Here is a 27952-nt window from a genome sequence, read left to right on the forward strand (position 1 = left end):
AATTATTTTTTCACAACGACCTTGAAACAGGAAGGGAGGGAGGGAGGGGGGAGCGGTGCGTCCAGGATCTAAGGAAGAAAAAAAAAAAGTCACACAAACATTTGGGTTACAGAATTTTGTAGAAGACACACACACACACACACACACACACACACACACGCACGCACACGCGCGCGTTTCTTGCAGCCAGAAACATTCTAAGAGTCTAACAATAACACAAAAAATAAACCCACCACTTGCTGTCCTGGAAAGAAACAAAACCAAGCCAAACAGATCCTTTGACCATGTCTTTCAAGTGCTGGAGAGCTTCCTCTCAGTGAAAGTCCACGGGGAGAAAAATCAAATTGCATTAAAAAAAAAAAAAGTGGGGGCTGGGATTGTTACAAAACATAAGCATCTTTAAATAGTATTTAAATAACACATCTTCTTTTAAACGCTTGAAAGATTAGATAGGGAAGAAAACAAAACACACGTACAAGGCAAAATCCAACCGATGCGGGATCCCATGATTTACGTAACACCACAAACTTGCAAAAGGCAAAAAAAAAATCCAAAAATCCCAAGCCACCATACAAAAAATAATAATAAATAATAATAAAGCAACACCCAGCAACCAAAAAAAATGCCCCAAATAATAATGAACCCACCGAAAACTGCTGGACAAATATTTTTCTCGTGGTGCCTAATAATCTAGCTGGAAAGAGCTTGTGGTGTTTACTGATTTTTTTTTTTCTCTTACTCGCTTCTAAACCTACTATATATAACAGACTTTTTCCAACGGTTCGAACCTCTCACTCCCTTTTGTGTATTAAGCCCAAGTTGCTGAGTTTATGGGTAAAAGAGGAGGAATTAAAAGCCCCAGACCCCGGGAAGGCAAAGCGCACTCCCCCTCTTATGTCACGGAATAGCAAATTAGTTCTCAGAATTCCAGAGGCCAAGCTTTGCTACAGCGAAGACGCCGACGTCACAGAGGGAAGCCCACGTGACCGTAGCGGAGCAGGCTGTACCATCGTCCCGGGCTTGGGGAGGGAGGGACAGCATCTAGCCCCTCGCACCCAAAACCAAAGCTTCCAAATCCGAGACGGCCAGCCTGTGAGGACTCCAGAATATGTCGGACGGTGACCAGCCCGTGTGATCTGGAGGGCTTTTCATGTGTCGGAAGGGGTGAAAGTCGCGGAGAGCTGACACCGAGTCCTCCCCTGCCTTGTAGCAGTGGTAAAGTCCGCAGCTCAAATTCCGAGAATTGAGCTCTGTTGATTCTTAGAACTGGGGTTCTTAGAAGTGGTGATGCAAGAAGTTTCTAGGAAAGGCCGGACACCAGGTGATTATTGCTGTTGCTGCCGCCGCTGCTGCTGCTGCCGCCGCCGCTGCTGTTGCCGCTGGTGCCGCTGCCGCCGCCGCTGCTCATGATCATTATTTTACCTTTAAATTCTTTTTTTTCCGCTCTTGCCAAATGCTTTGGCTCCAAGTTTCCTATGTGTATCTATTTGATATAAATGTATATATTTATTTATTCTAGCTGTCAGTTGTTAAATAATAAATGCCGAAGATTTAGCCCCATGTCTCTCCCACTCCAGGATATAGCTTTTTATTGTTTTTAATATATATTAATTATTTGTTCTTGCTGTCTTTGAGTGAATCGGCCGGTTTGGGGAGGCTTTTTTTCCCCCTCCCTCCCTTGTGTTGTTTTGGTTTTTTTTTTTTTTTAAAGGAGGTGGAGGAGAGGAAGGAGGGGAGTTAGGGGGCGGCCGGAGCAGAGAGGATGAGACAGTGTTTTGGGGGTTGATTCGGGCAAGTCTGGGGGCTGTCTGGCCCCAGACGGCGGAGAGGACGCGCGCGCTCGCGCTCTCGCTCTTTCTGCTGCTGCTTGCGTACGGCTTGTGGTCTCGCTGGAATCGTGCGGCTGTGTTTTCCCCCCTCTTTTCTCGCTTGCAAACTGCCTTTTCTCTGCTCTCTCGCTTCTGCCTCCCTTGCCTTCTCTGCCTCCTCCTCTCCCTGGCCTCTCCTTCCTTTCCCCCTTCCGTCCTTCTTGTTAACTCTGAGAGGCGAGGAGGGAAGCTTTGCTGCCTGCTCGCTCGTCCCGCTGGCTCCCTTCCACCGGCCTCTGTCCTTTAGATTCCCTGCCTCCCTGCCGAGATTTGGGGAGGAAAAATGCAACCGAATTCCGCGGGCGTTTCTCTCTTTCCCCTCCACCCCACACCCCCCTTTCAGTGTCTTGATTTTCTTAGGGAAAGCTGAGTGATTTTTGGTGCCTCTTTCCCCCACTGTTTTGGGAACGTTGAGCTTGCCTGGGGGCGGGGATGTTGAATACTTTGAAAATTATTCCTTCTTGGTTGCAGTTGAGGGACTCTGGAAGCCCCCACGCAGTCCCTCACCTCCATCCTAAGAAGAGAGGCTGATGGCGGGACAGGGATTTGGGGGGGGTAGTGTGGGAAAGGGGTGCGCGGTTGCACCTGCGGTGCGGTTCAGCGTGCAGAGGGACTCAGGGAGCCGGCACAGGACAGCCCTGAGCGGGGAAGGTGGCGGGATTTCTGGCGGTTGCTCTGTATGTAGTTCGGACGCTGCGTGGCTCCTTGTTAGCTCCCCGTGGCTGTTCCCTCCTGTTCTAAAATTTATTTCTCCCCATGGTACAAGCTTTGTTAAAAATAATAATAAAGCTAACTGCGGGCTAGAGATCGGCCGATGTCAGGCTTCAGATTCCTGAGGTCCATGGACTGGGCGAGGGGAGAAACAAACAGCCCCAGCCCGCGTTTCTATGTTAAGATCCAGGAGGAGAGAAGGGGACTTTGTAGCCCTTGCTGGGGGGAGCTGGAGAAGGGGGCGCGGGGTGCAAAAGAGATCTTGAGAGATCTTTGCGAGTGATTTTGCAAAAAAAAAAAAAAAAAAAAAGGATTGCGAGGTTGGTTGGATTTGCAACCTGTGGCTCCCCGCTAGGGAGTAGGAATGGGGGAAAGAAGGCGGCGGCGGCAGCCCTGGGCGGGAGCGGGCAGAGCGTAGAAGCCCAGGAAATCAGCAGAGCTCGGGGACAGCGAGAGCGAGGGGCCACCACTCTGATGGGTGTAGTGGACGGTGGTAAATGTCTTGGAAATTGGATTGTTTTGCCTTGATGATGCCGCGTTATTGGAACTCTAGCAAAAAAAGAAAAAAAAATGGAACTAGTGTTGCAACTATGAGCTTGAAAGCTCATCCATGTAAAACAAACACAGCCCCAACATTTTTCTAAAATGGGGTGGGGGGTTATTCTATGGTGTACCAGTTCTTGGAACGGTTAAGAAGTGGTGTTGAGAGTCTCCAAAGCTCCCAGGAAGGTGGAAATTGCAAGTAAGGTCCCGACAGTCCTAAACTGTTGTTGAGTCCAGGTCCGTGACCACCTTAGTAAACTGGTCATCTTATCTCTTCCACCCTCTCCTCTATTTAATCTTTTATGGATGTCTTCTTTTAAATCAGTTTCTAATTTCAAAGAAGGGAGCTCTTGTAGTGCTTTTGCTTTTTAAAGTGTTAGTAGATGCATTTTTTTTTTTTTAACTCTGGAAAAAAATGGGGCAGGAGAGAAGGAACCAGGGAAAGGGCTGTTTAGAAATACAGTTTGTGGCTCTGAGTGATGCCACTGGCTTCCTCTACAGAGACTGCCAGTTTCCCTTATTCTTTGCAAGGTGTGTGTGGTTTTAATAAATAACTTTAAAAAATAAAAGAGGGGCCCCGGCAAGATCAGTCAGGAGACAGGTATCTATTTTGCTCACTATTTACTACTAAGAGCCTTTGGCACTGAAACAGAGCCTTCTAAATCTGCAGCCCAAGTAGAAGTTCATCTGGCCCTAGTCCACACACTATTCCTGGAGGTAGCAAACACAAGTTCAAAGGAACATATTCTTGCTTTTAAATATATACTTTTTTTTTAATAAAAAGAGAAGACTTGTCTCTAGGAAAGAAAGAGTGAAGAGAAATGGGCATCCCCTTGCTAAAATGACTGCACTTGAATCTTCAGGCCCAAATAGCAACCTATAAATGGAAAATACCCCCCCCCCCCAAAGAAGTTTCCAGTGTCCCATTTGTTAGACTTTGAATACTACAGGCCCTAACATTGGCTGGTTGTAAGGGTCTGGTGGTGACATTGACACTAAGACTTGGAAGCCGCTGACTAAAAAACTAGGCAATCCAAAGCAAACCAGAAATGGGAGTTCTCCAAATGCCCTCTTCCCCTGTGATCAGTTTAGGTTTTTTTTTTGCCCAATGTTTTCTTGAAAAGACTGTCCAATTTATTCTGGGCTTGGTAGACAAGGATGGCACTTTAAAGCTCTTAAGCTGTTGTTTGCTGAGCCTTGAAGAGTTCCAGTTATTGGTTGAGTAAATGGTAGCCATGACTAGATGTCAAAATCCTTCCTTCCCTCTCTCTCCCTTGCTGAGTAGCCACACTCAAGCCACACTTTGTTGTGAAAACCTTAAGATATTCATAGGATGTGGTGCCACAGCACCACCCCTCGGCGGTGAAACTCTTTGCAAAAGTCAAATATTTGAAAAATATGGTGAATGACCTTATGGGACTTTTTTTTTTCTTTAGGGAAGGGAGATAAAACTAATTTCAAAAAGGACTTTGCATATGATCACTCAAACGCGTAGGAAAAAAGAAGGTTGTTTTCTAGCTCAGATGGTGTCTTGATAGGCAAAGTAGCTCAGTTCAAGTGCCTTGTGTCTTGTGTTTGCTTGAGCGCTCCATCCAGGGAGGAAGCAGGCTGTCTGCATGAGTTTAGACAGTGAGTTCTCACTTAGGTAGTCCCCCTCCCCCTTGGACTTGGATTCTGCGCCCTGTCTGGTTTTGAGATAAAGAGCTATGTGTTGATAGTAAAACAAACAAACACAGCAACTGGAGATCTTGTAGTTTCCCCGATGGTGTTGGTGGCCTGTAGAGAAAGGTGGTCTTGGGAGGCAGACTTGTGGACTGTGTCCGTCTAGCTTTGGAGTGCCCCAAACCCCACCCCCAAACCAGGCCAAACAATGCGGCTCGTGCAGGTTTCCTGCACTGAGCAACAAGTGGAAACGCTGTTGCCCATGCTCCTAATCAGGCTACTATGTTGTAGTAGAGCTGCCGGGTTGCTTCTCACCTGGCTGGGCTAGAAGATTGGAATGACTCCTCCCAACCTCCCCTCCACAATCCCACCTCTACCCCCATTCCCAGTCAGAGGTCGGCAGTCCCACCAGAAAGACCCTGTTCATCTCCCAACCCCCACCCCGGACTTAACCTAGCTCCGCAGTGTGCGCCAAAGATAACCTGCCTGTGGCCTCCAGCCCCCTCTCTATCCCTTAACTCAAAGATCGGGATTTTATTCTCTCACTTTTCTTTATTGTTCGATCTGTTTGGCAGGAACCTCTCCTCATACTCACGTGTGCCATTCTGTTTTTTGAAAACAAGTGCACCTTTTCTATCCCTTCCCAGTACATTCAGCCTTTCAGGCTGGGGAAAAACCCACAGCCTCAGATACTGTGTTGTGGTTGTTAGAAGCTTGAGTAGCAGGAAGGGCGGGATAACACCCAGTGAAAAGTGAAATGTTTTCCATCTCTGACTATGAGGTGATCCTCCTCCTCCCCAGTATACCAAAAAGAAAAAAAAAGAAAAAAAAACTAAATAAAACAGGGGTACTGGGGTAAGGTGTGTGGGGGAGTGGCAGTTAATTAATTGGGTGTGGAAGGCTATGACCAAGCGGTGATTTTTTTTTTTTTCGATGTACTGAGCCTGCCATCTAGTGGTGGCTCGTGTCTGAGCGCCCCATCTCCATCCTTAAACTCACAGGGGAACCTTTGGGCGCCTGAGTATTCATTCAGAACTGGTGCTAGGACTGTGGAGGAGGAAAAAAAAAAAAATCAAATGAGAATGTCATCCAACCTCCAAAGTTTTGGGAAGAGACTTGAAGATTAGAAACCCCCGGATGTTCGCTTCTTCCATGGTGGCTCAACAACTGGCAATGGCCTCCACTAAGAGAATCCTGAAATAACCCACATTGAATACGGTCTTGCTAACACTGTGTCTTCCCCGGGAAAGTCAGCAGTGGAGGCATACATATCTCGGGGCTCTAGGACATCCAACTCTTTTTTACAGTTTGAGGGAACAAGCCTGATGAGGGAGGCTGCTCATGGTGAGTTAGTGACCTAAACTGGCCCAGATTCTAAACCTATGAATTCCAGGTCAGTTGACTTAAAGTCTAAGGTGAGCTGAACCCCAGGATGTCTAAGGAAAGGAGCCACAACCAGGGCTGTGATTTTTAACTTTTTAAGTCACTGTTGTTGGAAACGGTCTTCCTACTGTCTTGGAAGAGTTTCGTTAGAAATCAAGGCCTGAGAGTTTCAGTAAGAGAAATGAATAGCAGTTCCGAAGGTGGGGGTGATTGCGTGCATTGAGGAGTGAAGACCCAATCTTGCACGGATGCTCCTTGCTGCTGCGCCAGAGGCTCACATTTGGATCCTGGGATCACTTTCCTTCCAAACTTTGCTTTAGTAGCTTGGAGAATTTGGTTGTGCGTAGAGGAAGGGTGGGGGTGGGGATGAGAGGCATAGGGGCAGAAGGAGCGCAATCTTCGTAGCATGTACGCCACTACAGCTGCTCAGCAAAGTTTTGTCGAAGTTCAAGATTTAAGATGGCAAAGGAACAGCTACGTGCTGGCGGCCCCTAGAGGCGGCCTGTGCTCCCCCCCACCGCGTGAGCAGGGGTCCTCTCCTGGTGGGTCAGGATCAAGTTCAGTCTCTCCTACTGCGGGAGTAAGGTCGAATGTGCCTCCGTTCCGGTTGGAAGCTAATCTGAGGATGTGTGTGAAGAAAGGTGCAGTTTGACTCATCACTTTCCAAGGACAGTTGGTGCCTCTCATCTTCACCAATGTGAATAAAAGACTGGCTGATTTCTGTTCAGATCGGATTTTAAAGGCATTGTGTGCTGGGGAGAGATCATGCTGCTCCTCTCCCCCAAGTAGCCTTTCCGCCAGCTAAGGCCCAGCCCAGCCTGGCCCAGCCTAGCCAGGATGACCGAGATATCTCAGTTTAGGCACATGGCTTGCTGGCAGAACCCATCCGCTGTGTCTGGGAGGCTTCTGTGAGCTGGGGAGCATTCCTTATGCAGCAGGTCTTGAGATCTCAACGATAAAACACATCCCTCTATTTTATTGCATTTCCTAGAAGCTTGCAGGCGTGCAGCCGTGTTATTGGCAGGAAATGTGATAGAAATGAAAGTCAGGACATAATGTCCCTGAACACCTCGGTCACCCAAAGCGACTGCTGAGGCCACGGTGTTATCAAATTCGCTTTCATCTACTTTCTACTTTCTTCCCTCCCACCCACCTCTCTGCAGTGTAGAGCGCTCAAAGTGTCAGTCCCCAGCGCAAAAACAACTCCGTGGTTTGACCTCGCCCCCCCCCCCTACCACTGACCCACAGTGGTTAGACCCCAGTAGCTCAAGTTATCCACAAAAAGGAGCGCTTTTTGTGGGGTTTGCTTTGCAGCAGTTCCAGTCTTATTAAGATTCTTCTCCCCTCCCCCTAAAGAAGGCTTTGCACTTCCAAGTTCAACCCTCCCCCCCCTTTTTTTTTTGAAGAGAGTTAATTGGAGTTATTAGATTACCAATAAGCCCCAAGCCAGACGGGATAGAAAGGATGGGGGCAGGGGGGAGGGCGGACAGCGTTGTCCACATTTGGAGACTGGTGCCAAACTAGGTCAATGAGAAAGAGGGGCGAAGCGAGCCGGACTGTAGGGTTCCAGCGTTGATGGAGGGCTCTCTCTAGTGTTCGGCCACAGTAACACAGGATGAGCTTGGAGCTCCCGGAGCCGTGGGACTCATGTTATCAATGAGTGTATTTACTTAATTTGGCCCTTCCTTTCCAGATTCTTGTCCCATCCCACACTTAGTTTTAGCATTCACTCTCCCACCCAGCGAGGGGAAGTGAAAGCCCCCCACCTTCCCCTGGAGGACTCTCGGAGGCCTAAGAGGCCCAATCGTACAGTGCAACTCTGACCCCGCCTCCTCCGCTGGAGAGCTGCGTGGCGCGGTGACGCTACCCGCCAGTTTTAGGACAGGCCCCGTGGCCTCAGGAAGGGGGGGGCTGTTCTTTGCCCCGCAGCACCTCCACACCCCGAAAGTACCTCTCAGAGACCACTACTTGGAACCCCAGGGGGGAGCCAGGGGGACTCAGATTCCCGGGAAGGCCGGGGAGGAGAGGGCAGCTCAGAGCGCAGCCTTGTGTGTGTGCGCGTGCGTATGCGTGCGCGCACTCGCAGCTGGACCTCCGCCGAATCCCAGCCTGAATGCTAACCTGGGCTCCGTAGCTTCGGAGAAACGGGATTTGGAAACCCCGAACTCCGGCCAGCCTGGAGGCGAAGTTCTTAAACACTCTGGGCCGAAGCCGAACGTAGCTGGAGTGCCCGTCTGGCCCGCTGGGCTGAAAGAAGGGGCTTCATTTTCCTCCAGCTCTGCGGGCATGTCCTGGATGGAGACCCGCAGCCCTAGCCTTAAGGTTCTCCATCATTCCATCATTTTTTAAAAGCAATCTATCACCTAACAGTCTCCTTGAAAAAGATGCTGGGCAAACAAAAATTAAAAAAAAAAGTTACAGTGTAAGGTGTAAGGCGTGGAGAGCAGAACGGACGCTACACCAGACAAACACCAGAGCTTTGCAACTGGGAGTAATGAAAGGAAGTGAGCCTTGAATTGGACCCGAAATCCTTTCTGGCTGTGCAGCGGCTCTGTTAGCCGTGGATCAGCCCAAACAGTTGTTTGGGGAGAGTTAGACTTAGGTGAACTGTGGGAGTCCCAGGCCAGCAGCTTGAACGAGGAATTTAGGGGAAAGTGTTCTCTGGTCCCCGGGAGCCTCCCACCAGTCCCCCAACACCTCCCCCAGTGAATCCCTGCCGCCTGCTGGGGCAAAGACTGAGATCCTGGCGGCGGCTGAAGGCTTGCAGCTTCCTGGAAAGTTACTTCTGGTTGGAGCCGATGGTAGGCAGTGTTCTGTGAAATCCGCTGAGCCTAGATCGACTACGTTCCGGGAATGAGAGGGCTGTGTCATTCCCCTCATTGCCCCCTGCCTTGACGGCTTAACAGGAAAGAAAAAAAAAAAAGGCACAAACAATGTTAGCTACCGAGGTGTATGAAAAGTTTTATTCGAATGGAACCCAATTAAGGGCTGGTACAGTCAGACTGCAGGACCTCGGCTGTGAGTGCGGGGGCTCAGAGGCGGATGGGCAGCGGTGCCTGCAGACAGCCCCAGGGTGGGCGGTCCCTGGAGGACAGGTACGGTCTGGGGGAATCAGTGTGGGCCTGAGGGTATGTGCAGGACTCGGGGTTGTGCCCCTGCCAGAGTGCCAGAGAATGAGGCTACCCAGCGCCTGCTTAGTGGAGGAGACAGGGACTGACTCTTCTCAAACTTAACCTTGATTTGCTTTTGCTTTTCTCTTGTCTCCTTTTCAATGGTTCTGTTCTCTCTCTCTCTCTCTCTCTCTCTCTCTTCCTGTGTGTGTGTTGGGGAAGACTCTTTACCAGTTCCTTTGAAGAGTCTAGTCTGCTCTCTCCACTCGATGTCTAAATGAGAATACACAGAAAAGGAGAGAAAGTATACGGAGTAGCTATAACAAAGTTTTTAAGTCTCATTTTGCTGATTAGTGCGTCTTCTGGGGCGGGGCCCAGTTGCCACTTTGCCTTGGACTGCCCTTCTCTTTTCACTGAGAAGTTTTGGAGGGATGACTGTTAACTGGTAGACAGGATTTGCTGATAACTAGTTTTGAGATCTTGGGTAAGGTTTTATCCCCTGGAATCTCAGTGCCCTTCCTAGTAAATCTGAGCTGTTAGGGTCAGATCCAGTAGTCAAGCGATAGGAGTTGCTGTGTTGTCTGTAAAAATTGAACTAGGTGTTTGTGGAACTTTCACATCTGCAGCATCTGGAGGGCAACACACTTTTGCCCACACCCACTATGACCCAAGTATTCACAATCTGCAGGAACCTGAAGACAAAATTAACTTAGGAAGGAGTGGATGTAATATTAAGGCTTGGGATTTAGTGTATGTGCATTTGTTGTTGACCAAGCCGGCAGAACTTGAGGGTGAAAAGTACCCAGTCCTGGGGCCTGGCTGACAGAGGACTCAGGGGAATTGTCTGTTTCTGTTGGAATCTGGAGTGAGGCAATGCCACTCTTCAAGGTGAAATGGCAAATCTGGACTTCCTGTGGTTCCAAAAGTCTGTGACTGGAAATCCACAAGCGGACTGGTGGTTGAAGCTGGTTAAAGACTAATGTTGGAGACTCCAGAGGTGCTTAGGGATCCTTTTCATGAGGAAAGAGGATATATATATATATATAACATGTGTTGTCAGCATTCCTTAAGAGAGACAATCATGAACTTGCTTAAGACTTATTTAGTATGTCTGCCTTGGCTCCTCTTTTGGTAGACTGGGGAGAGGAGGAAATAGGTTCCTTTGTCTTTTTCTTTCCTTCCCCTCCCCCCATTTTCCTCCCATCCTCACTCACTCACATGCACACATAACCTTTAAGCGGATGAGATTGAGTGACTAGCACTTGGGACCACAGAGTTATGTCAGTGTTTGGTTACAGACTCAAGGAAACCTCTCATTTTAGAGTGCTCATTTGGTAAGACTCAGTAGCCTGGAATGGGGGCAGAGTGTGTGGGGAAGGAACTTACAAATGAGAGTCACCCACATCAGGGTGCTGCTGCCTTGCATGTTTTGCAGCACGTAGGCTGGTTTGGACAGGAGACAGGAATTTGAGCCAAAAGACCTAGGACTGGGCCACTGACCATCTATGTGGCCTGACATGACCTCCCTGGACTTGGGCCCCTTTCCCCAGAGTGTAGCTGTCAAAGTATATGCTTTTAACAACTCAGTGGGGAGGGGAGGGGATTAGGGTTATGGTGTTGTTATGTTTTGTAGCCCACCTGTGATCATAAATGAGAGTTTTATACCTGTGCTTCAAACTGAATCGCTCTAGAGAAATTTCACTTTATATTGGGCTGTCAGACATATTTTCCTTTGTTTTTCTATGCAAGAATGCATCAGAACTTTTCCTACAGCCCAGTATTCTATCAGGACTCCTTTTCCAGTTCTCAGCCTTGCCACACAGTTAAATATTTCACCAAGAGGGGGCAGCACACACTTGGAAAATTGTAGACCCAGGTACATAGGAAGAGAAGACTTTGAGAAAGGAGAGGAATCCCAAGAATAGTGTAGCTATGCCATCTCAGATGGTCCCCTGCAGATCTGAGGTTTAGTGGCAAGAGTTGCAGGTGGTCAGGAAATACTGCCTGGCTGTGGTCCTGAGCAAATCCCTTCAAGTCTCAGTTTCATCATCAGTGAGACAGGAATAAAGATACTGACCCTGCTGGACTTTATGAATCATTCTAAAACTTGAAAGATAATATTTTAGCAAATTTGGAAGGTCATCTAGAATCTTCAGTCTTTTGAAGAGCCACCCTTATTGACTTTGAAAGATACATTTTTCTTATTTTTTATTTTCTTTTTTAAACATTTATTTATGCCCCTTTGTTACCCTTGTTGTTTTATTGTTGTAGTTATTATTGTTGTCGTCATTGTTGAATAGGACAGAGAGAAATGGAAAGACAGAGAGGGGGAGAGGAAGTCACCTGCAGAGCTGCTTCACTGGCTGGATCTTTGTGCTTTGCACCACCTGAGCTTAACCCACTGCACTACTACCCCACTCCCTATTTTCTCTTATAAGCTCAAGTGACCTTGGGAAAGTCTGCTTCTTTTTTTTTTTTTTCCTCACTTTTAAAAAGGAAATGTATGTGTATTTGTACATGTCACTAAAACATTCAATTACATTTATAGTATTCAGTGTAAAGACATCATATTGCATATCTTTGGATGTCTATGTTATTTCCTTAAGAGCAGAAACTGGAAAAATGTTTGCTGGATTCTTGTGGTAAAACCACACTAGCTGGTAGGCTGCGGCTTTCCAAGTCAAACTATACACATGCATCCTGAAGTAAGATTATTATGAATGATTTTACATTCATTTAATCAATTTCTCTTTGCTTTCTTTTCTTCCCTGCAGATTTTAAGCAAAATTTTGGACTGTGAATCTAGGCGTTGGGTAAGTGAAATTATATGCCTTTAAATTTTGTGGGCAGGCCTTTTATTTTCCCTTTTGAATTTGTCAGTGCCTGTGTGCCTGTGAAGTCACCCAATTTTCACTAAATGAGAGGAAAGGTAACCAATTCCCAGGCCTCACTCTTTCACCTCTGCATCAAACTAACAACACTCTTACGGGGATCATTCATTTCTCATTCATTGCTTAGTTCAAGTTAATTTAGCCACCACAATACACTAGTCATGTGCCAGGTACTAAGTGTTCAAATAACGTTGAAGTCTAGCAATAATAGCATGTGATACTAACACGAATCTCTGTAGTTTTTGAGAATCCACAACAGCCCAGGTGTTTTATCTCTAATTTTCACAACCACATAACTAATTCCACTCCCATTGTGGAAAGCCAAAGCCCAGAAGTAGCAAACAAAGTCAAGTCACACAGCTAGCAAAAAATAATGCTAGCCAGCTCACCTCCAAAGCATGGTTTCTTTCCCCTGTGACTCACTCACTGCCTCTCCAAGTTGGCAACTCTCCAAGTTGGTATTTGCTGTGTAGGAAAACTACTTAACAAATATTCATCCCTTCTCTCTTTCCCCTAAAAGGCTTTATATTCCAACTTTGATAGATTCAAAAAATAATGCTCAGAGAGGGAGACTGTGAATTTTTTTAGAGACTAAATGTGAGGGAACTCAGTTTGCATTCCATGCCTGAGCAGGCCGAGCCACCTGTTCTCACACTCCTATTAAGCAGGAATCAGGCTCAAGAAGACTAATGGGATTCTTTTGGACTTTTTTTTTTTTTTTTTTTTTGCCAGGTCGAGACAAAATGGCCTCGCCGGCTGACAGCTGTATCCAGTTCACCCGCCACGCCAGTGATGTTCTTCTCAACCTTAATCGCCTCCGGAGCCGGGACATCTTGACTGATGTTGTGATCGTGGTGAGCCGTGAGCAGTTTAGAGCCCATAAGACAGTCCTCATGGCCTGCAGGTGAGGGGTTGAGAAGGGAAAGATAGATGAATAATAAATGGGAAGATTGGTAGGGTATAAGCCTTTTTCTGTATCTGGGATCACTGCTTACTCCTTTGTATCTAGGTAACAGAGTAGGTTCCCAGGAAGTGAATAAATGAAAACTTTATTTATTTGTTTATGTATTTATTAAAGAGTTTCTATTCTGTGGAGATAAGAGAAGAAATCATATATGATCTGACAAAAAAAAGGATTTATATTTTTGGGAGAATATGGAGAATAATTTTAGCTAGTCAACGGAAAAATTAAAAGAGCTAAACTACTTTATGCAAGTTCATGTGAAATAGTTACGTGAGTGAGAGTGAACAAGCTGACTCTTCATATTTGCCAAGTGTTTTGAAGGTTCAGAGCAATTTTGTATTGTTCCAACTCTGGATCTTCATAGCTGTTCTCTCTGTTATGGCTGGCATGGTGACCTTTGTTTTGTGGGCAATCAAACAAAGATATAGGCAGGAGAAATTATATAAAGTCAGGGGCCTCTACTGTGTATAGAAAAAAAGTATTCAACATATATAGTGAGCACCTTTTTAAAACGTGGCAAGAACTGAGATTCATGGCGATATGAGAGTAGTGGAGAATGTTCAGGGGATGCTTGCTGTGTGACAAGCATCATTCCTTTCCTTGAATTTTTTAGCTTTGATCCTTTATAAAATTTTATTTATTTGTTTGTTTATTTATTTATTGACTGGGTAGAAACAGAGAGAAATCAAGAGGGGGGAGATAGAAAGGGAGAAAGAAAGATACCTGCAGCATTGCTTCACTGCTCATGAAGCTTCCCCGACTGCAGATGGGGGCCAAGAGATTGAACCTGGGTCCTTGTGCATGGTAAGTTGTGTGCTCACCCAGGCATCATTCTGTACCCTTTACATTCCTGTTCTTGCCTCATTCTGAAGAAGCAGATACTATTGTTCCTGCACAGCTCCTTCTTGGTTGAAATCCAGCTCGTTTCCCAACCCACTTAGAAAGAGTGGAGTCAAGATGATAACCTCAAACTTTGGTTTTTGAACTGAGTACATTTTACTTGACTAGATCATCTCATATTTAGAGTTAAGCCCTGAGATTTGACTTATACCTTTTAGAAGTATTGACCTTGCCATAGTCTGTGGACTTTTAGAAGATCAGTAGGCTGTAGACGTTGGCATAAATTCATTTATTTATTTGTCACCAATTCCCAACTTCTAAAAATAGAGTAGGATCTTAAAAATAAACATAATTTGATGGCACCCGAAAAGCAATACTTACCCTAAAGCTACAAACTAAAAATAGTTACTGCAAATGAGAGCTAAATTTAACTCTAGTAACCCAAGTAGTGAAGAATAAATCAAGAAGAAGGTTCTGTGATTTTTGAGGACTTGACTTCCCTGATCTTAGATCCATTGTTTGGAAAGGGGGCTAGGTGATGGCATTTACCTGGAAAGCCTGTGAAGAACACAGGATAATAAATGTCAGGTGCTTATGATTTCTGGCATCTCGTAAGCTGTTCCTAACTGCCCTAGATATTGTGAAGTTAAATCTGAGGGACAGGAAGATACTGACTTTGATACTGACTAGAACTGACCGTGATTCTGTGTGCCTGCTATAGTAAGGTCTGTGCTTGTTTTTGTAGTGGTCTCTTCTATAGCATCTTCACCGACCAATTGAAATGCAACCTCAACGTCATCAACCTGGATCCTGAGATCAACCCTGAGGGCTTCTGCATTCTCCTAGACTTTATGTATACATCTCGGCTCAATCTGCGCGAGGGCAACATCATGGCCGTGATGGCCACAGCTATGTACCTGCAGATGGAGCATGTCGTGGACACTTGCCGCAAGTTTATCAAGGCCAGGTGAGGTGCCGCCACCTGGATGAAAGCCTGGGAGACCAGAGGGAACAAAAAATCCTGGCTGGTGCAGGCGGCAGGGGAAGAGACATTCCCTTGTGCTGTACCACAAGTACTTCCACATGTTCTGCATGCTTCTGACTCCGTGCTGTCATGCACCATGTCTCGTGCACTCCTCCCCGCCCCCTTCCACCCCCGCCTCCCTCCACTGCCCATATCCTTTCTTCTTACCCTTCTGGCAAGGTCCAGCTTGGATGCAAGCTCCTTCACTGACGTTTCCATGCCACCACTTGTCCTCCCTCAGCATTTCCTCTGTTCCACAGCTGTGTGCCTGTCTCCAGTGCCACCTTTCCCTTTTAATGATTTGCATATACATTTTAGTTCTCCTTCGGGGTCCTTTTCCTGACTATTTATACTTATGTGTGTATATATATGCATATATATATATATATATATATATATATATGCCTTAGTTCCCCTGCCAGACTGTGGCCTGCTTCACTCATCTTTTATGTTACTTTGATTCTATTAGAGAGGACTTTGTTGAATTAAATTAAGTCTGTTGGGTCTAACCTCCTACCCAAGTGCTCATAAGACACACCATACGTCATGTGTGGGTGATGGACCAGAGACAAAGAAGTGAAAGCTTCTCTATGGAAAACAGACTCTAGGGCTTAGCCTTCCCCTCCTCCTGCTCCTCCTCTCTCCTCTTCTTCCTCTTCCTCTTCTTTATTCATGCTCTATTTTTTTTTTTAGCATCTTATTTATTTGGTTAAAGACAAATCAAGAGGGAAGAGTGCGGTAAGGAGAGGGAGAGAAGTATATCTGCAGTGCTGCTTCACCTTGTGAAGCTTCCCCCTTGTAGGTGGTGACTGAGGGCTTGAACTGGAATCCTTACAAATTGCCACCACCTGGCCCCAGGACTGTTTTTTTTTTCTTTTCTTTTCTTTTCTTTTTCTTTGCCTCCAGGATTATTGCTGGGGCCTGGTGCCAGCACTATGAATCCACCACTCTCGGGGGGCCATTTTTTCCTTTTTCTTTTTTAATTAGATAGAAATGAGAGAAATTGAGAATGGGGAGATAGAGAAAGATAGACACCTGCAGACCTGCTTCACTTGCTCGTGAAACAGACCTCCTGCGGGTGAGGAGTGGGGGCTCGAACTTGCACTTGGTAATGTGTGTGTTTAACCAGGTGTACTCCTCGTGCCCCCCCCCCCCCCAGCTGATTTCTTTAGAGCCATTTGATTCATTTGCTCTAGGGGGTTTACATTCTTTCTGAAACGGAGGGACTTGCACCATGGAACACCTCTAAGAGCCAGGAACTAAGAGTTCCCAGAGCGACACTATCTATTTTGGAGAGTTAAAATGCCCCTCTTTCTGACGAGTTGAAATCTGGCTCCCTTAACCTTTGCTCATTGGCTCTAGCTCTGTTAACTGTGAGTGTGTTCAGCTGGCCTATTTTTCTCGCCCACATAATGTCCCTTCAAGTACATGCATCTGGAGCTCTTTGCCTCCGGTGGGTGGTAATGGTGGTGGGATCATCACTGCCGTCATTTACAGGTACTTTGTGTGGGTCAGGCCTTGTGCTCGGAGCAGTAAAATAACTTGCTTCAGATTACTTAGCTGAGAAGTGGCACAGCTGGGGTTAGAAGTTTGCTCTGCCTGCTATATTGCTGGAGCTGCTTTTTCCAGCAGCCCTGCTTGTTCTCCAAGGTGAATTTCCTCATGACTTCACTTGGCATGTGGGATAAGTCTTCCCCTCAACAGACTTCCAGTCTGTCTGAGACCTTCCAAAGGTGAGACCCACAAGCCCTCTGTCATCCCTATGCCTCTATTTGTTCATGCATCAAATGGAGATGTGCAGATTCACATACACACATATGATATGTGTGACTTAAGCATGCAAGACCTTGTCAAGAGGGTCACAGAGTATGTGACTAGTTCACCTCTCCCTTCTGGGCCTAGATTGTGCAGCCGTTGGCTAGAAATCTAGACTTGCAGCATTTCTGCCTGAAACTGTGAGTCCTTCCCTACTTCAGAGCCTCTGCCCCTCTGTCTAGCAGAACCAGACACAAATATGGCTGCAGACAGCTAGGTAAATAATCACACAAACAGGAAGTAGATTATAAAGAGACATTTACTAACAATACATTGTGCACATGGGAGATTCCTATGGATTCTGAGAAACTCACAGGCACTGAGGTCATTCTATTGCAGGGGCTTTGGGGAGGAAGAAGAAAGGAGGGGTCAGTTAAAGTGCTGTGTGTTCTGCTCTCTCAAGGAAGAAAGTAAGGCAGCTCCAATGTGGCTGCATAGACCCGTATCCCGGGGAAGATCATCTGTTACACAGTTCTGGTTCAGAGGTTGATGTTTCCTCTTCTCTCTTTGCTCTTGCAGTGAAGCAGAGATGGTTCCTGCCATCAAACCTCCTCGTGAGGACTTTCTAAACAGCCGGATGCTGATGCCCCAGGAAATCATGGCCTACCGGGGTCGGGAGATGGTGGAGAACAACTTGCCACCGAGAAACGCCCCTGGGTGTGAAAACAGAGCTTTTGCCCCGAGTCTGTACAGTGGCCTGTCCACACCGCCAGCCTCTTACCCTGTCTACAGCCACCTGCCCGTCAGCAGCTTCCTCTTCTCAGACGAGGAGCTGCAGCTGCGGGATGCCCGCATGCCCATGGCTAACCCCTTCCCCAAGGAGCGCTCCCTCCCCTGCGACAGTGTCAGGCCGGTTCCCAGTGAGTACAACAGGCCAGCCATGGAGATTTCCCCCAGCATGTGCCACAGTAACATCTACTCCCCCAAGGAGGTGAGCCCGGAGGAGGCACGGAGTGATATGCACTACAGCATGGCTGAGGGCCCCAAGCCCGCTGCCCCTTCGGCCCGGAACATCCCATATTTCCCCTGCGACAAGACTGGCAAGGAGGAAGAGAGACCCTCCTCAGAGGATGAGATTGCCCTGCATTTTGAGCCCCACAATGCACCCCTAAACCGGAAAGGTCTGGTGAGTCCCCAGAGCCCTCAGAAGTCTGACTGCCAGCCCAATTCACCTACAGAATCCTGCAGCAGCAAGAACGCCTGCATCCTGCAGACCTCTGGCTCCCCGCCTGCCAAGAGCCCCACTGACCCCAAAGCCTGCAACTGGAAGAAGTACAAGTTCATTGTGCTCAACAGCCTCAATCAGAATGCCAAACCCGAGGGGCCTGAGCAGGCTGAGCTGGGCCGCCTTTCCCCTCGAACCTACACAGCCCCCCAGGTCTGTCAGCCACCCATGGAGCCCGAGAGCCTTGATCTCCAGTCGCCAACCAAGCTTAGCACCAGCGGGGAGGACTCCACCATCCCACAAGCCAGTCGGCTCAACACCATCGTTAACAGGTGATTTGGGAGGTAGTCTGGGGTCAAGGATTACCTGAGCAGAATTCTGGAGCCACTTCTTAATTTTTTTTTTTTACCAGAGCACTGCTCAGCTCTGGCTCATGGTAGTGTAGAGGACTGAACCTGGGATTTTGGAGCCTTGGACATGAGACTCTCTTTGCATAACCATTATGCTATATACCCCTGTCCCCACTTAAAAAAAATGTATTTGTTTAAGAGAGAGAGTTAAAGAGAAAGCCAGAGCATCACTCTGGCTCATGTAATGCCAGCAATAGAACTCAGGACCTGTCATGCTTGAGCACCCAACACTCTAGCCACTGTACCACCTAGCAGCTCTCGGGTCAATTCTTCTGAATACAGAAGCCGCCTAGACTTGCTGAGCGTGTTAGGTGTGTGCCCATTGAGCAAATGAGCCCATGAAAGACTATTAATCTTGAGTATCTTTTTTTTTTCTTCATGGCACAAAAAAGTCTCTCTATGGAAGAATGGGGTAGAGTACAGCAATGCTCAGACTTGCCTTGGCTCGAGGGCACCTGTGTATGGCAATGTGGAAGGGAAAGTGTGTGAGGGGTGTGAGGGGCATTCTGGGAAGCTCACTGTGAGCCCCACCACCTTGTCTGCTCCATTGCTGAGCAGCACTCAGCAGCTTCAGATCCAGAGTGGAGCTGCCGGTGTGGCCTCTACCCTGGCCCCAGCAGAGAGGAGAGGGGAGTGGCACTGAGACGAGGCTGTTAAGGTCTTTCCTCCTGTCTGTCCACAGGTCCCTGACAGGCTCCCCGCGTAGCAGCAGCGAAAGCCACTCACCGCTCTACCTGCACCCCCCCAAGTGCACGTCCTGTGGCTCCCAGTCCCCCCAGCATGCAGAGCTGTGCCTCCACACTGCAGGGCCCACCTTCCCTGAGGAGCTGGGGGAGACCCAGTCTGAGTACTCAGATTCCAGCTGTGGTGAGTCTCTGCTCAACCTTTTCTCACCAGGTGGATGGAGGGCCCCTGCCTGCATGGCTTTGGTCTTTCTATTTTGAGCTATTTTCTCTGATTGGGAGGAGTCCTTTGGTGCTAGGATCACGAGTCAGTTGTCCCACTCCTGACCTGTTAGGAAACTAAGCTGACCAGAGCATGGAATAGGGAGTCAGAGTTAATCCGGAGGAGCTGGAAATGACCAGACAGCCTTTTAGCTTCATTACCAGCCAAAGGTAATTTGTGAGGCTGGCTAGAACTTCCAGAACTTTCTTAGTCCTCTGGACTTGAGCTGCTAGTGAAGGTCTGCTAATGTGTCCACTGGGGTATAGATTCTACAAAAACAAGTCTCTGACTTTGTTCATACCTTGAGTTTGTGATAGGTCCTGCTGAGTCTCTAACATGGAATGGGCATTCAGTTAATATCAGTTTCTAGATGCTGTGTGATTGGCATCTGCAGTTTTCACCATTAAAAAAATGCCTTTTTTCCCCCCAGTTCTAGCTGTGGAGATACAGTGCTGTAATTTCAAATCAGGATTAAACCACCATGATTTAGTGCTTTCAGATGTTCCTAACCAAAGGAAAAGAAACCAGTTGCTCACACAGAGAGGTTTAGCTTTGGACCTATAGTTGGGAGAGCAGGGACTGTCCCCTTGGCCATTTGCTGCATTCCAGTTCCTTCTCTCTGGACCTCTGTTTCCATTTCTATTGTCATCTGTGATCTTCCAATCTCACAGCAGTGTATGGGAGACAAGCTATCCAGATAGGTGCCATGTTCATCATCAATTCCTCCTTCAGTGACATCAAAGTATCCTTGAATTTGATTTCTATCTCACATTCCAATAATGCTTTGTGTTATACATACGCTCCAGTGAAGTTGACAGGACAGGGATTTATTATCCTGATTTTGGAGACAGAGGCATAGAGAGAGAGGTCCTGCCAGATGAAGGGGCTTGCCCAAGGGCTTCTCCTGCACATCAGTGTAAACAAAACTATAAGCTGATAAGAAAAGTCAACTCCCTCAGAGCTCTTGAGAGAAGAAGCATGCAGAACGTCCCTCAAGCTGATGCAGGCTGTATGGGTAGCTGTTAGTTTGGGTTTCTTTTCTGTACTTTAATATTCAAACCCATCCCCTTTCTCCTCCTTGAGTTTCTAAATCCTAAGAAAATAAATAATACCATCTGCCCTTTGCTCTGAACTCCAGTGACTATTGGCTGGACGGGGTGTTGGGGTTCAGGTTAGCACCGGGTAGTAGTGACAGAGGAGACAGGTCTTGGAGACCGGCCTCCTTTCCTCGTGCTGACATCAATGTCCCCCTCCCTCCTGCCCCCTGACAGAGAATGGGGCCTTCTTCTGCAATGAGTGTGACTGCCGCTTCTCTGAGGAGGCCTCACTTAAGAGGCACACGCTGCAGACCCACAGTGACAAACCCTACAAGTGTGACCGCTGCCAGGCGTCCTTCCGCTACAAGGGCAACCTCGCCAGCCACAAGACTGTGCACACGGGTATGGCCTTGCCCCACCCCGCCTGAGCTCCCCTGGGTTCCTGAGGACAGGAAGGGGGAGGGGATGCTAGAGAAAACAGTGCTGTCCTGTGGGGTGAGACACCATGATCCTGTCCTCTTTGCTTAGCCAGTGGCCACTCCCTGTCTTCTTGGTCTGTCCTCTCAGATGCTCTCATCTGCTTCTTTATCTTGCTGGGGTTGGTAGGATTAGTCCCCCTGAGCAGGGGAAGGAAGCTAAGGCCAGTAGAGGTGAAACAGATTGGGTTTTTATATAGCCTTAACTAAGTTAAAGACCTCTTGATTTCCCCTAACTCACAACCCTTTACCATGTAACTTGTGATGATCTGGTCCGAAGTTGACTTTCTCAGTAGTGTGATAGGTCCATTACCCCAGAAGCTTTCCATGAAGGCAGGCTTAGCCCTATTGGTTTCCTTGGCCTGTGCGTCTGCTCAAAGCCTGGCCCCGCTCCTTTTGCAAATGGAATCCGACCCAAGTTGGCCCAAGAAGAAAATCGTATTTGCTCTAAAGGAGAGAAATAGAGCAATCTGGCTGTATCTCTCTGGTGTATGTTGCCTTTTAGACACACAATGAACCAGACAAACCCGAGGCCATTTGCTTTTCAGGTGCCAGAGAGGGAAACTGAGAAGATTGAGTGTGACCTCTCTTAAATCCATCAGTTAGATATTCCTAATGACAATACTGGTTCCGAGATTCCCTGGAGTCTCCCTCCCTTTTGTCTTAGTGTTGTCCCAGGTCTCTCTGCCACCACTGGCAGGGCATACTCCTGCGTGAGACAGAGAGAGAGGTGGCAGGCCAACAGGCAGGAGCCTGGCTTCTCTCTCTCTCTCTCTCTCTCTCTCATGTCTTTTGAGGGAAAGAAAAACTCATGCTGCCCCCCCCCCCTTAGAAAGGGCAGTTTTCTTTGAAACCCAGGACCCAGAGACTCCTCTGTTGAATGTGGCATCTTTTCCTTGGTACTAGGTGAGAAGCCCTACCGCTGTAACATCTGTGGGGCCCAGTTCAACCGGCCAGCCAACCTGAAGACCCACACTCGCATCCACTCTGGAGAGAAGCCCTACAAGTGTGAAACCTGTGGAGCCAGATTTGTGCAGGTGAGCTGGGGTGAGGGGGAGAGGACCCCTGGACCTGTGCATGTCCATGAGGGGTGCCAGGTAGTCCGTAGCCCACCCTGCAGTGCCTCTCATGCTTTGCTTCTCCCTCAGGTGGCCCACCTTCGTGCCCATGTGCTCATCCACACTGGTGAGAAGCCCTACCCCTGTGAAATCTGTGGCACCCGGTTCCGGCACCTCCAGACTCTGAAGAGCCACCTTCGGATCCACACGGGAGAGAAACCTTACCATGTATGTGAGCTTCTTATGGCCATGGGCTGGCCTACGAGGGGAAAGGAGGTGGAAATGTGGAATAACCAGTATTATTCCTTCCAATCTCCAGCAGCTAGTAGGATAGCCACTAACTATAGGTCAAAGACCCGGATTTTGCCCTGATTATCAAAAGAAGCCTGCCTGAACTTGGCCTGGGCTTCATTTGTGCTCATCTTTAAAATGGGTATTTTCTGTTTTCTGTTCTCCCATGGTTGTCCTAGGCCATTAAAGGAATATCAACAGAAGATGTGGCTCTTAAGAAAGAGGCCTGGCCTATGGACTTATAGATTTGGGGGTTATTCATTCACTCCTACAAATACCTTTTCTAGTGCTCCCCTGCATTAGGCTAGTTATCTACTTGACCAGAGTCAAAGTGTTTAAGAAAAGCAGTCATGGGAGAAGGAGGAAGAAGAGAGACTGAAGATTGTGGTGATTAAGAAAATGCAGAGAGACGAGGCTAGAGTCTCGCCTGGGCATGGCGTTGCCCCGGCGTGCTGGAGTCCTCGGAGAGCAGCCGCTGGCCTTATTCGCTGGCTATGGCTCTGTGGCCGAGCCGGTCTCCAGGCCAGGGACAGGCGGGCGGGCAAAAAAAAGGAAAATGCAGAGAAAGGACCATATCCAGAGGGATTAGGGCTCAGCTGGGGGCCCGATGCTACAGACACTAGCAGTTGTGTTCTAGAACAGGTCTTGGCAAACAGTTTGGGGAGTAAATCAGGAACATTCTGTTAGCTCAAAATGGGTTTTAAGTGTTTTACCTGCTTAAAAAAGCTATCAAAAATATTTTGTGAGCTGTGCACATTATATAAAAGTCTGGAAAATGTTGATGCCAATCCACAAAGTTTTTTTTTAAATTTTTTAAAAATTAATTTTATTTTTGAGAGAGATGCAGAGAGAGAGAGAGACACACACACACACAAAGAGAAACACCAGAGCACTGCTCAGCTCTGGCTTATGGTGGTGCAGGGGATTGAACCTGGGATTTAGGAGCCTCATGCATGAGAGTCTGTTTGCATAACCATTATGCTGTCTCCCCAGCCCCATCCACAAAGTTTTATCAGGAGACAGTCACACTGCTCTGTGCACACACTGTCCTTGATGGCTTTCCCATGCCAGTGGCAAAGTGAAGTCATTATGCTGAGAGTGTATGGCCCACCCACAAGGTCCAGAATATTCACTCTCTGACTTTTTGCAGAAATACTCTGCTGATCTCTGTTAGAGAGGGCAAAGGTTTTGGTCAGGCAGTCAGGCTCTCTGGGTCCTTATTCTGACTCTGATATGCATCCTTTCTAATGCCTGGGTCAAGTTCTGATCCTGTCACTGGGCCGCAGTTTTCTTTCTTCTTAAAATGTTGACCATGATTAGTTTTCAGACTCTGCTTCTTCTGTCTTAAAGATTCTGCATCCCCATAGGTAGGGTTAGGCCAGGGCTGTGGCCTCTTGGACCATTTGAATCTTCATTTAATTTGATTTAAGAGTTCCATGACTTCTATGCATGGGAATAGTTGTTATTGAGGAAGCTGATTTTGATGAATTTATGGCTTCACTATCCGCCATGGGGACACAGAGTTTAATCAATGAGTGATTTGCCCACAGCACAGATGGGCAACTTGCAAAATATGCTTGTTCTCATTCACTGATTTATCAGTTCTGGATTGATAGTGGTTTCCTGTTTTATTTAATTTTTAATTTTTTATTATCTTTCTTTATTTATTGGATAGAGACAGTCATAAATCGAGAGGAAGAGGGAGACAGAGAGGGAAAGAGACAGAGAGACACCTGCAACCCTGCTTCACCACTTGCAAAGCTTTCCCTCTGCAGGTGGGGACCAGGGGCTCGAACCTGGGTCCTTGCGCATTGCAACATGTGCGCGCAATCAGGTACACCACCACCCGGCCCCTAAATTTACTGTTTTATTTAATTTTTAATTTTTTATTATCTTTATTTATGAGAGTGGTTTCCTACTTGCACTTTGTTCTTGGGAAAATGAGTTATTTTCATAGTACCTTCCTTACTCATCTACTAAGCAGACCTGTTAATAGAAAATGCCTTGTGGGTCTGTTAAATTAAGTAGCCAGATCCACTGAAGTCTTCAGAATCCTCCTTGGCATGGAGTAAGAGTACAACAAATATTTGCTATTATTGTTTGCTAGACGTTGAGATGAGCAGAGTATCAGAGTTGAGTGACCATCAATAGAAGGGGAAGCCAAGGCCCAGAGAGAAAGAAATATAGTGTCTAGAACACACAGTATTGGTTAGTAGAAACAAAATAATGAGCTCTACCTCTCCCAAGACTAGGTCTCGTTCTGTTTGCTGTCTTATGCATTTTCATTTATTATTTAACTTTTCTACATTTATTTCTAGTTATTCTTTTTTTTTTTTTTTTTGCCTCCATGGTTATTGCTGGGGCTTGGTGCCTGCACTACAAATCCACTGCTCCTGGAGGCAATTTTTTCCCATTTTGTTGCCATTGTTGTTGTCGTTATTGTCACTGACGTTGTTGTTGTTGTTGTTGGATAGGACAGAGAGAAATCGACCTGCTTGAGGACCCAGGTTCAAGCCCCTGGTCCCTACCTGCAGGGGGAAAACTCTGTAAATGGTGAAGCAAGGTTGAAGGTGTCTTTCTGCCTCTCTCTCTCTTTTTTACTTTCTTTTTAAAAATATTTATTTATTTATTTATTTTCCCCTTTGTTGCCCTTGCTGTTTTATTGTTGTAGTTGTTGTTGGTGTCGTCATTGTTGGATAGGACAAAGAGAAATGGAGAGAGGAGGGGAAAACAGAGGGGGAGAGAAAGAGAGACACCTGCAGACCTGCTTCACCGCTTGTGAAGCGACTCCCCTGCAGGTGGGGAGCTGGGATGTAGAACCGGGATCCTTGTGCTTTGCTTCATGTGCGCTTAACCTGCTGCACTACCAGCTGACCCCTGTCTCTGTCTCTCTCTATCTCTCCCTTCCCTCTCAATTTCTGGCTGTCTCTACCCAATAAATAAATAAAGATGATACTTAAAAAAAAAAAGAATGGTTTTAGTTTTAAGGAAAAGTTGTAAAGATAGGTACAGAGCATTCTCACACATGCCTGTTATCCCTAATGTTAGCCTTTTACATTAGTATGAGGCTTTTGTCACAAATTTATATTTCTTTGAATTTTTTTATTGCCTCCAGGGTTATTGCTGCTGCTTGGTGTCAGCTGTGTGAATTCAGTACTCCTAGTGGCCATATTTTCTGTTTTATTCAATAGGGCAGAGAGAAATTGAGAGAGGAGGTAGAGAGGTAGAGAGATAGAGATAGCGAGATAGAGAGAGAGATGCAGACCTGCTTTGCTGCTTATGAAGTGTACCCCCTGCAGGAAGGGAGCCTGGGGATCAAACCCAGAGCAGTGTCTTTGTGCTTTGTACTATGTGTGCTTAACTGGGTGTGCCATTGCCTGACCTCCCTTTCTTTGAATTTTTTTTTTCTCATTACCTAAACTGTCCTTTTTTGGTTCATCCTGGTTATCCCATTATATTTAGTCATCTATATTATTTTCCAGTAACCTTTTCATTAAAGCCATTATCATCTACCCACTGAATTATAGCAAGAAACAGCTTCATTTGCTAATGCCTTCTTAGCTTAACTAAGGAATTTATACTCACAAGGGTATGCAATTATTTCAACTGAAAGAGACAGTCAGGCCACTACAGCACTATTTCTGTCATTCCTTGGGTCACACCCAGGGCTTTGCACATGCCAGGTGTGTATTATGTGCCTGGACCGACCTCCTCAGCCCAAACACTGCATTTGGAAAGTGTATTCTAAATTCCAGACTTTTCATGAATCCTGACTGGTCTAGTTCATGTGTCCAAACATGTTCAGGCTTATTGCATAATTAATTTATTGCATAATATGCCTAAGAGGTATATTCTGCTAGCTACTCAGAAGATTATCCAGTTTAGAAAGAGGAGGTTGTTGCCTTCAAAGCATTCCGGAACTGATAAGGATGCCAACGCTTAGGGTGACTGAGCAGCAAGGTGAACCATCTTCAAGAGGTTCAAACGAAAGTTTATTTTCATCCCAGAGAAATCTAGAAAGGCCTCAGTAATAAGGGGATTGCAGTTTGAGAGAATATTTGCACTTGTACAGCTGTGGCAGGAGAGGGTGTTTTTTCTTTTCTTTTTTTTAAATTATCTTTATTTATTATTGGAAATCAAGAGGGGAGAGGGAGAGAAACAGAGAGACACCTGCAGTTCTGCTTCACCACTCGTGAAGCTTCCCTCTACAGGTGGGGACTGGAGGCTCAAACCCAGGTCATTGTGCTCTCAGCCAGGTGCGTCACCGTCCAACCTCGAGAGGGTGTTTCAAGCTGGTGAAACACATGAGCAATGCTTTGGAAAACAGAGAAGGGATATTAAGTCCCTTAGCAGAAACCAGCGTTTGTGTGTCTCCTCTTAAAGTTTTTTAAGAGAGAAGAACTACATATCTCTTGCCAGGAGAGTCTTCTGCTATGGGTCTTGGAGCAAAGACGCGCCTCCTGGGGTAGATGATGGCTAACCATGTATCTCTGTTTTTTCTTTCAGTGCGAGAAGTGTAACCTGCATTTCCGTCACAAGAGCCAGCTGCGTCTGCACTTGCGCCAGAAGCATGGCGCCATCACCAACACCAAGGTGCAGTACCGTGTGTCGGCCACCGACCTGCCCCCGGAACTCCCCAAAGCTTGCTGAAGCATGGAGTGTTGATGCCTTCCATCCCAGCCCCTAATGAGAATCAACCCAAAGGATACTGTAACACTTTACGATGTCCATCCCATGATGTAGTGCCTCTTTCATCCACTAGTGCAAATCATAGCTGGGGAGGAGGGTGGGGAGGGCGGGGGGTAGATGGGAATGGGGAACCAAGGCGGCTCCCCTTCCCCCATGGCCATAAAACATTAAGAAAAAAAATAATATTGCTTCTTCTCCTATGTGTAAGGCAAACCATGTCAGAAAAAAAAAAAGTAAAATTGTTTTCTATATTGAACTGGGGGAATACTCGAAAGTTCTGACTTGACTTAGTCTGCAAAATGAGGAATGTATATGTTTTGTGGGAACAGATGTTTCTTTTGTATTGTAAATGTGCATTCTTTAAAAAAAAAAAGAAGAGACTTCAGTATGTTATCAAAGAGAGGGCTTTAATTTTTTAACCAAAGGTGAAGGATATATGGCAAAGTTGTAAATATATAAATATATATATATATATATAAAATAAATATATATAAACCTAAAAAAGATATATTAAAATATAAAATTGCATTAAAGGCTCGATTTTGTATCTGCAGGCAGACACGGATCTGAGAATCTTTATTGAGAAAGAGCACTTAAGAGAATATTTTAAGTATTGCATCTGTATAAGTAAGAAAATATTTTGTCTAAAATGCCTCAGTGTATTTGTATTTTTTTGCAAGTGAAGGTTTACAATTTACAAAGTGTGTATTAAAAACTAAACTAAACAAAAAAAGAACAAAAAAAGCAGCTGAAGGAAAAATGTGTAGTTTTGTTCCAGTTTTTTGGTTTGTATATACCTGTACAACGTGTCCTACGGTGCCTTTTTTCTTGAAAGTTTTCAATGACGGGCAAGCGTGCCATCCCTTTTTGAAGTGTAGGCAGACACAGGGACTTGAAGTTGTCACTCACTAAGCTCTCTTTGGGAATGTTTGTCTCATCACATCCTGCGTCATGCTTGTGTTATAACTACTCCGGAGACAGGGTTTGGCTGTGTCTAAACTGCATTACCGCGTTGTAAAATATAGCTGTACAAATACAACAATAAAATGTTGAAAAGTCAAGTTGATGTG

At 46.5% G+C, this 27952-nt stretch overlaps 1 protein-coding gene and 1 non-coding gene across 6 annotated transcripts; both read left to right on the forward strand.

The window, feature by feature from the left end:
• Window positions 1-1212: 1212 nt before the first annotated feature.
• Window positions 1213-27943, forward strand: BCL6 (BCL6 transcription repressor). 5 transcript variants are annotated; one of them, XM_007532729.3, is made up of 10 exons: window positions 1216-1321; window positions 12052-12090; window positions 12901-13072; window positions 14718-14939; window positions 17331-18308; window positions 19069-19253; window positions 20603-20770; window positions 21751-21881; window positions 21993-22130; window positions 26700-27943. In XM_007532729.3, the coding sequence occupies exons 3-10, from the start codon at window positions 12912-12914 to the stop codon at window positions 26841-26843; spliced, it is 2127 nt and encodes a 708-aa protein (XP_007532791.1). In that variant the 5' UTR covers window positions 1216-1321; window positions 12052-12090; window positions 12901-12911; the 3' UTR covers window positions 26844-27943. The 5 variants fall into 5 exon arrangements, with proteins under 5 accessions (XP_060054512.1, XP_007532791.1, XP_016047875.1 ...); XM_016192389.2 differs by lacking the exon at window positions 1216-1321 and adding an exon at window positions 2227-8489; XM_016192387.2 differs by lacking the exon at window positions 1216-1321 and adding an exon at window positions 8531-9262.
• On the forward strand, window positions 22602-22728 carry LOC132540622 (small nucleolar RNA SNORA3/SNORA45 family). Its single transcript, XR_009551813.1, has one exon. It is a non-coding gene; the product is annotated as a small nucleolar RNA SNORA3/SNORA45 family (small nucleolar RNA).
• Window positions 27944-27952: the final 9 nt, after the last annotated feature.

The sequence above is a fragment of the Erinaceus europaeus genome, chromosome 9 (genome assembly GCF_950295315.1).
Source record: "Erinaceus europaeus chromosome 9, mEriEur2.1, whole genome shotgun sequence".
Lineage (NCBI taxonomy): Eukaryota > Metazoa > Chordata > Mammalia > Eulipotyphla > Erinaceidae > Erinaceus > Erinaceus europaeus.

Coding starts and splice junctions, on each gene's coding strand:
- BCL6 (XM_007532729.3), top strand. CDS start 12,912: ATGGCCTCGCCGGCTGACAGCTGTATCCAGTTCACCCGCCACGCCAGT. Junction 21,882..21,992: donor GTGGAGCCAGATTTGTGCAG/GTGAGCTGGGGT, acceptor CTTCTCCCTCAG/GTGGCCCACCTTCGTGCCCA. Junction 22,131..26,699: donor CGGGAGAGAAACCTTACCAT/GTATGTGAGCTT, acceptor TTTTTCTTTCAG/TGCGAGAAGTGTAACCTGCA.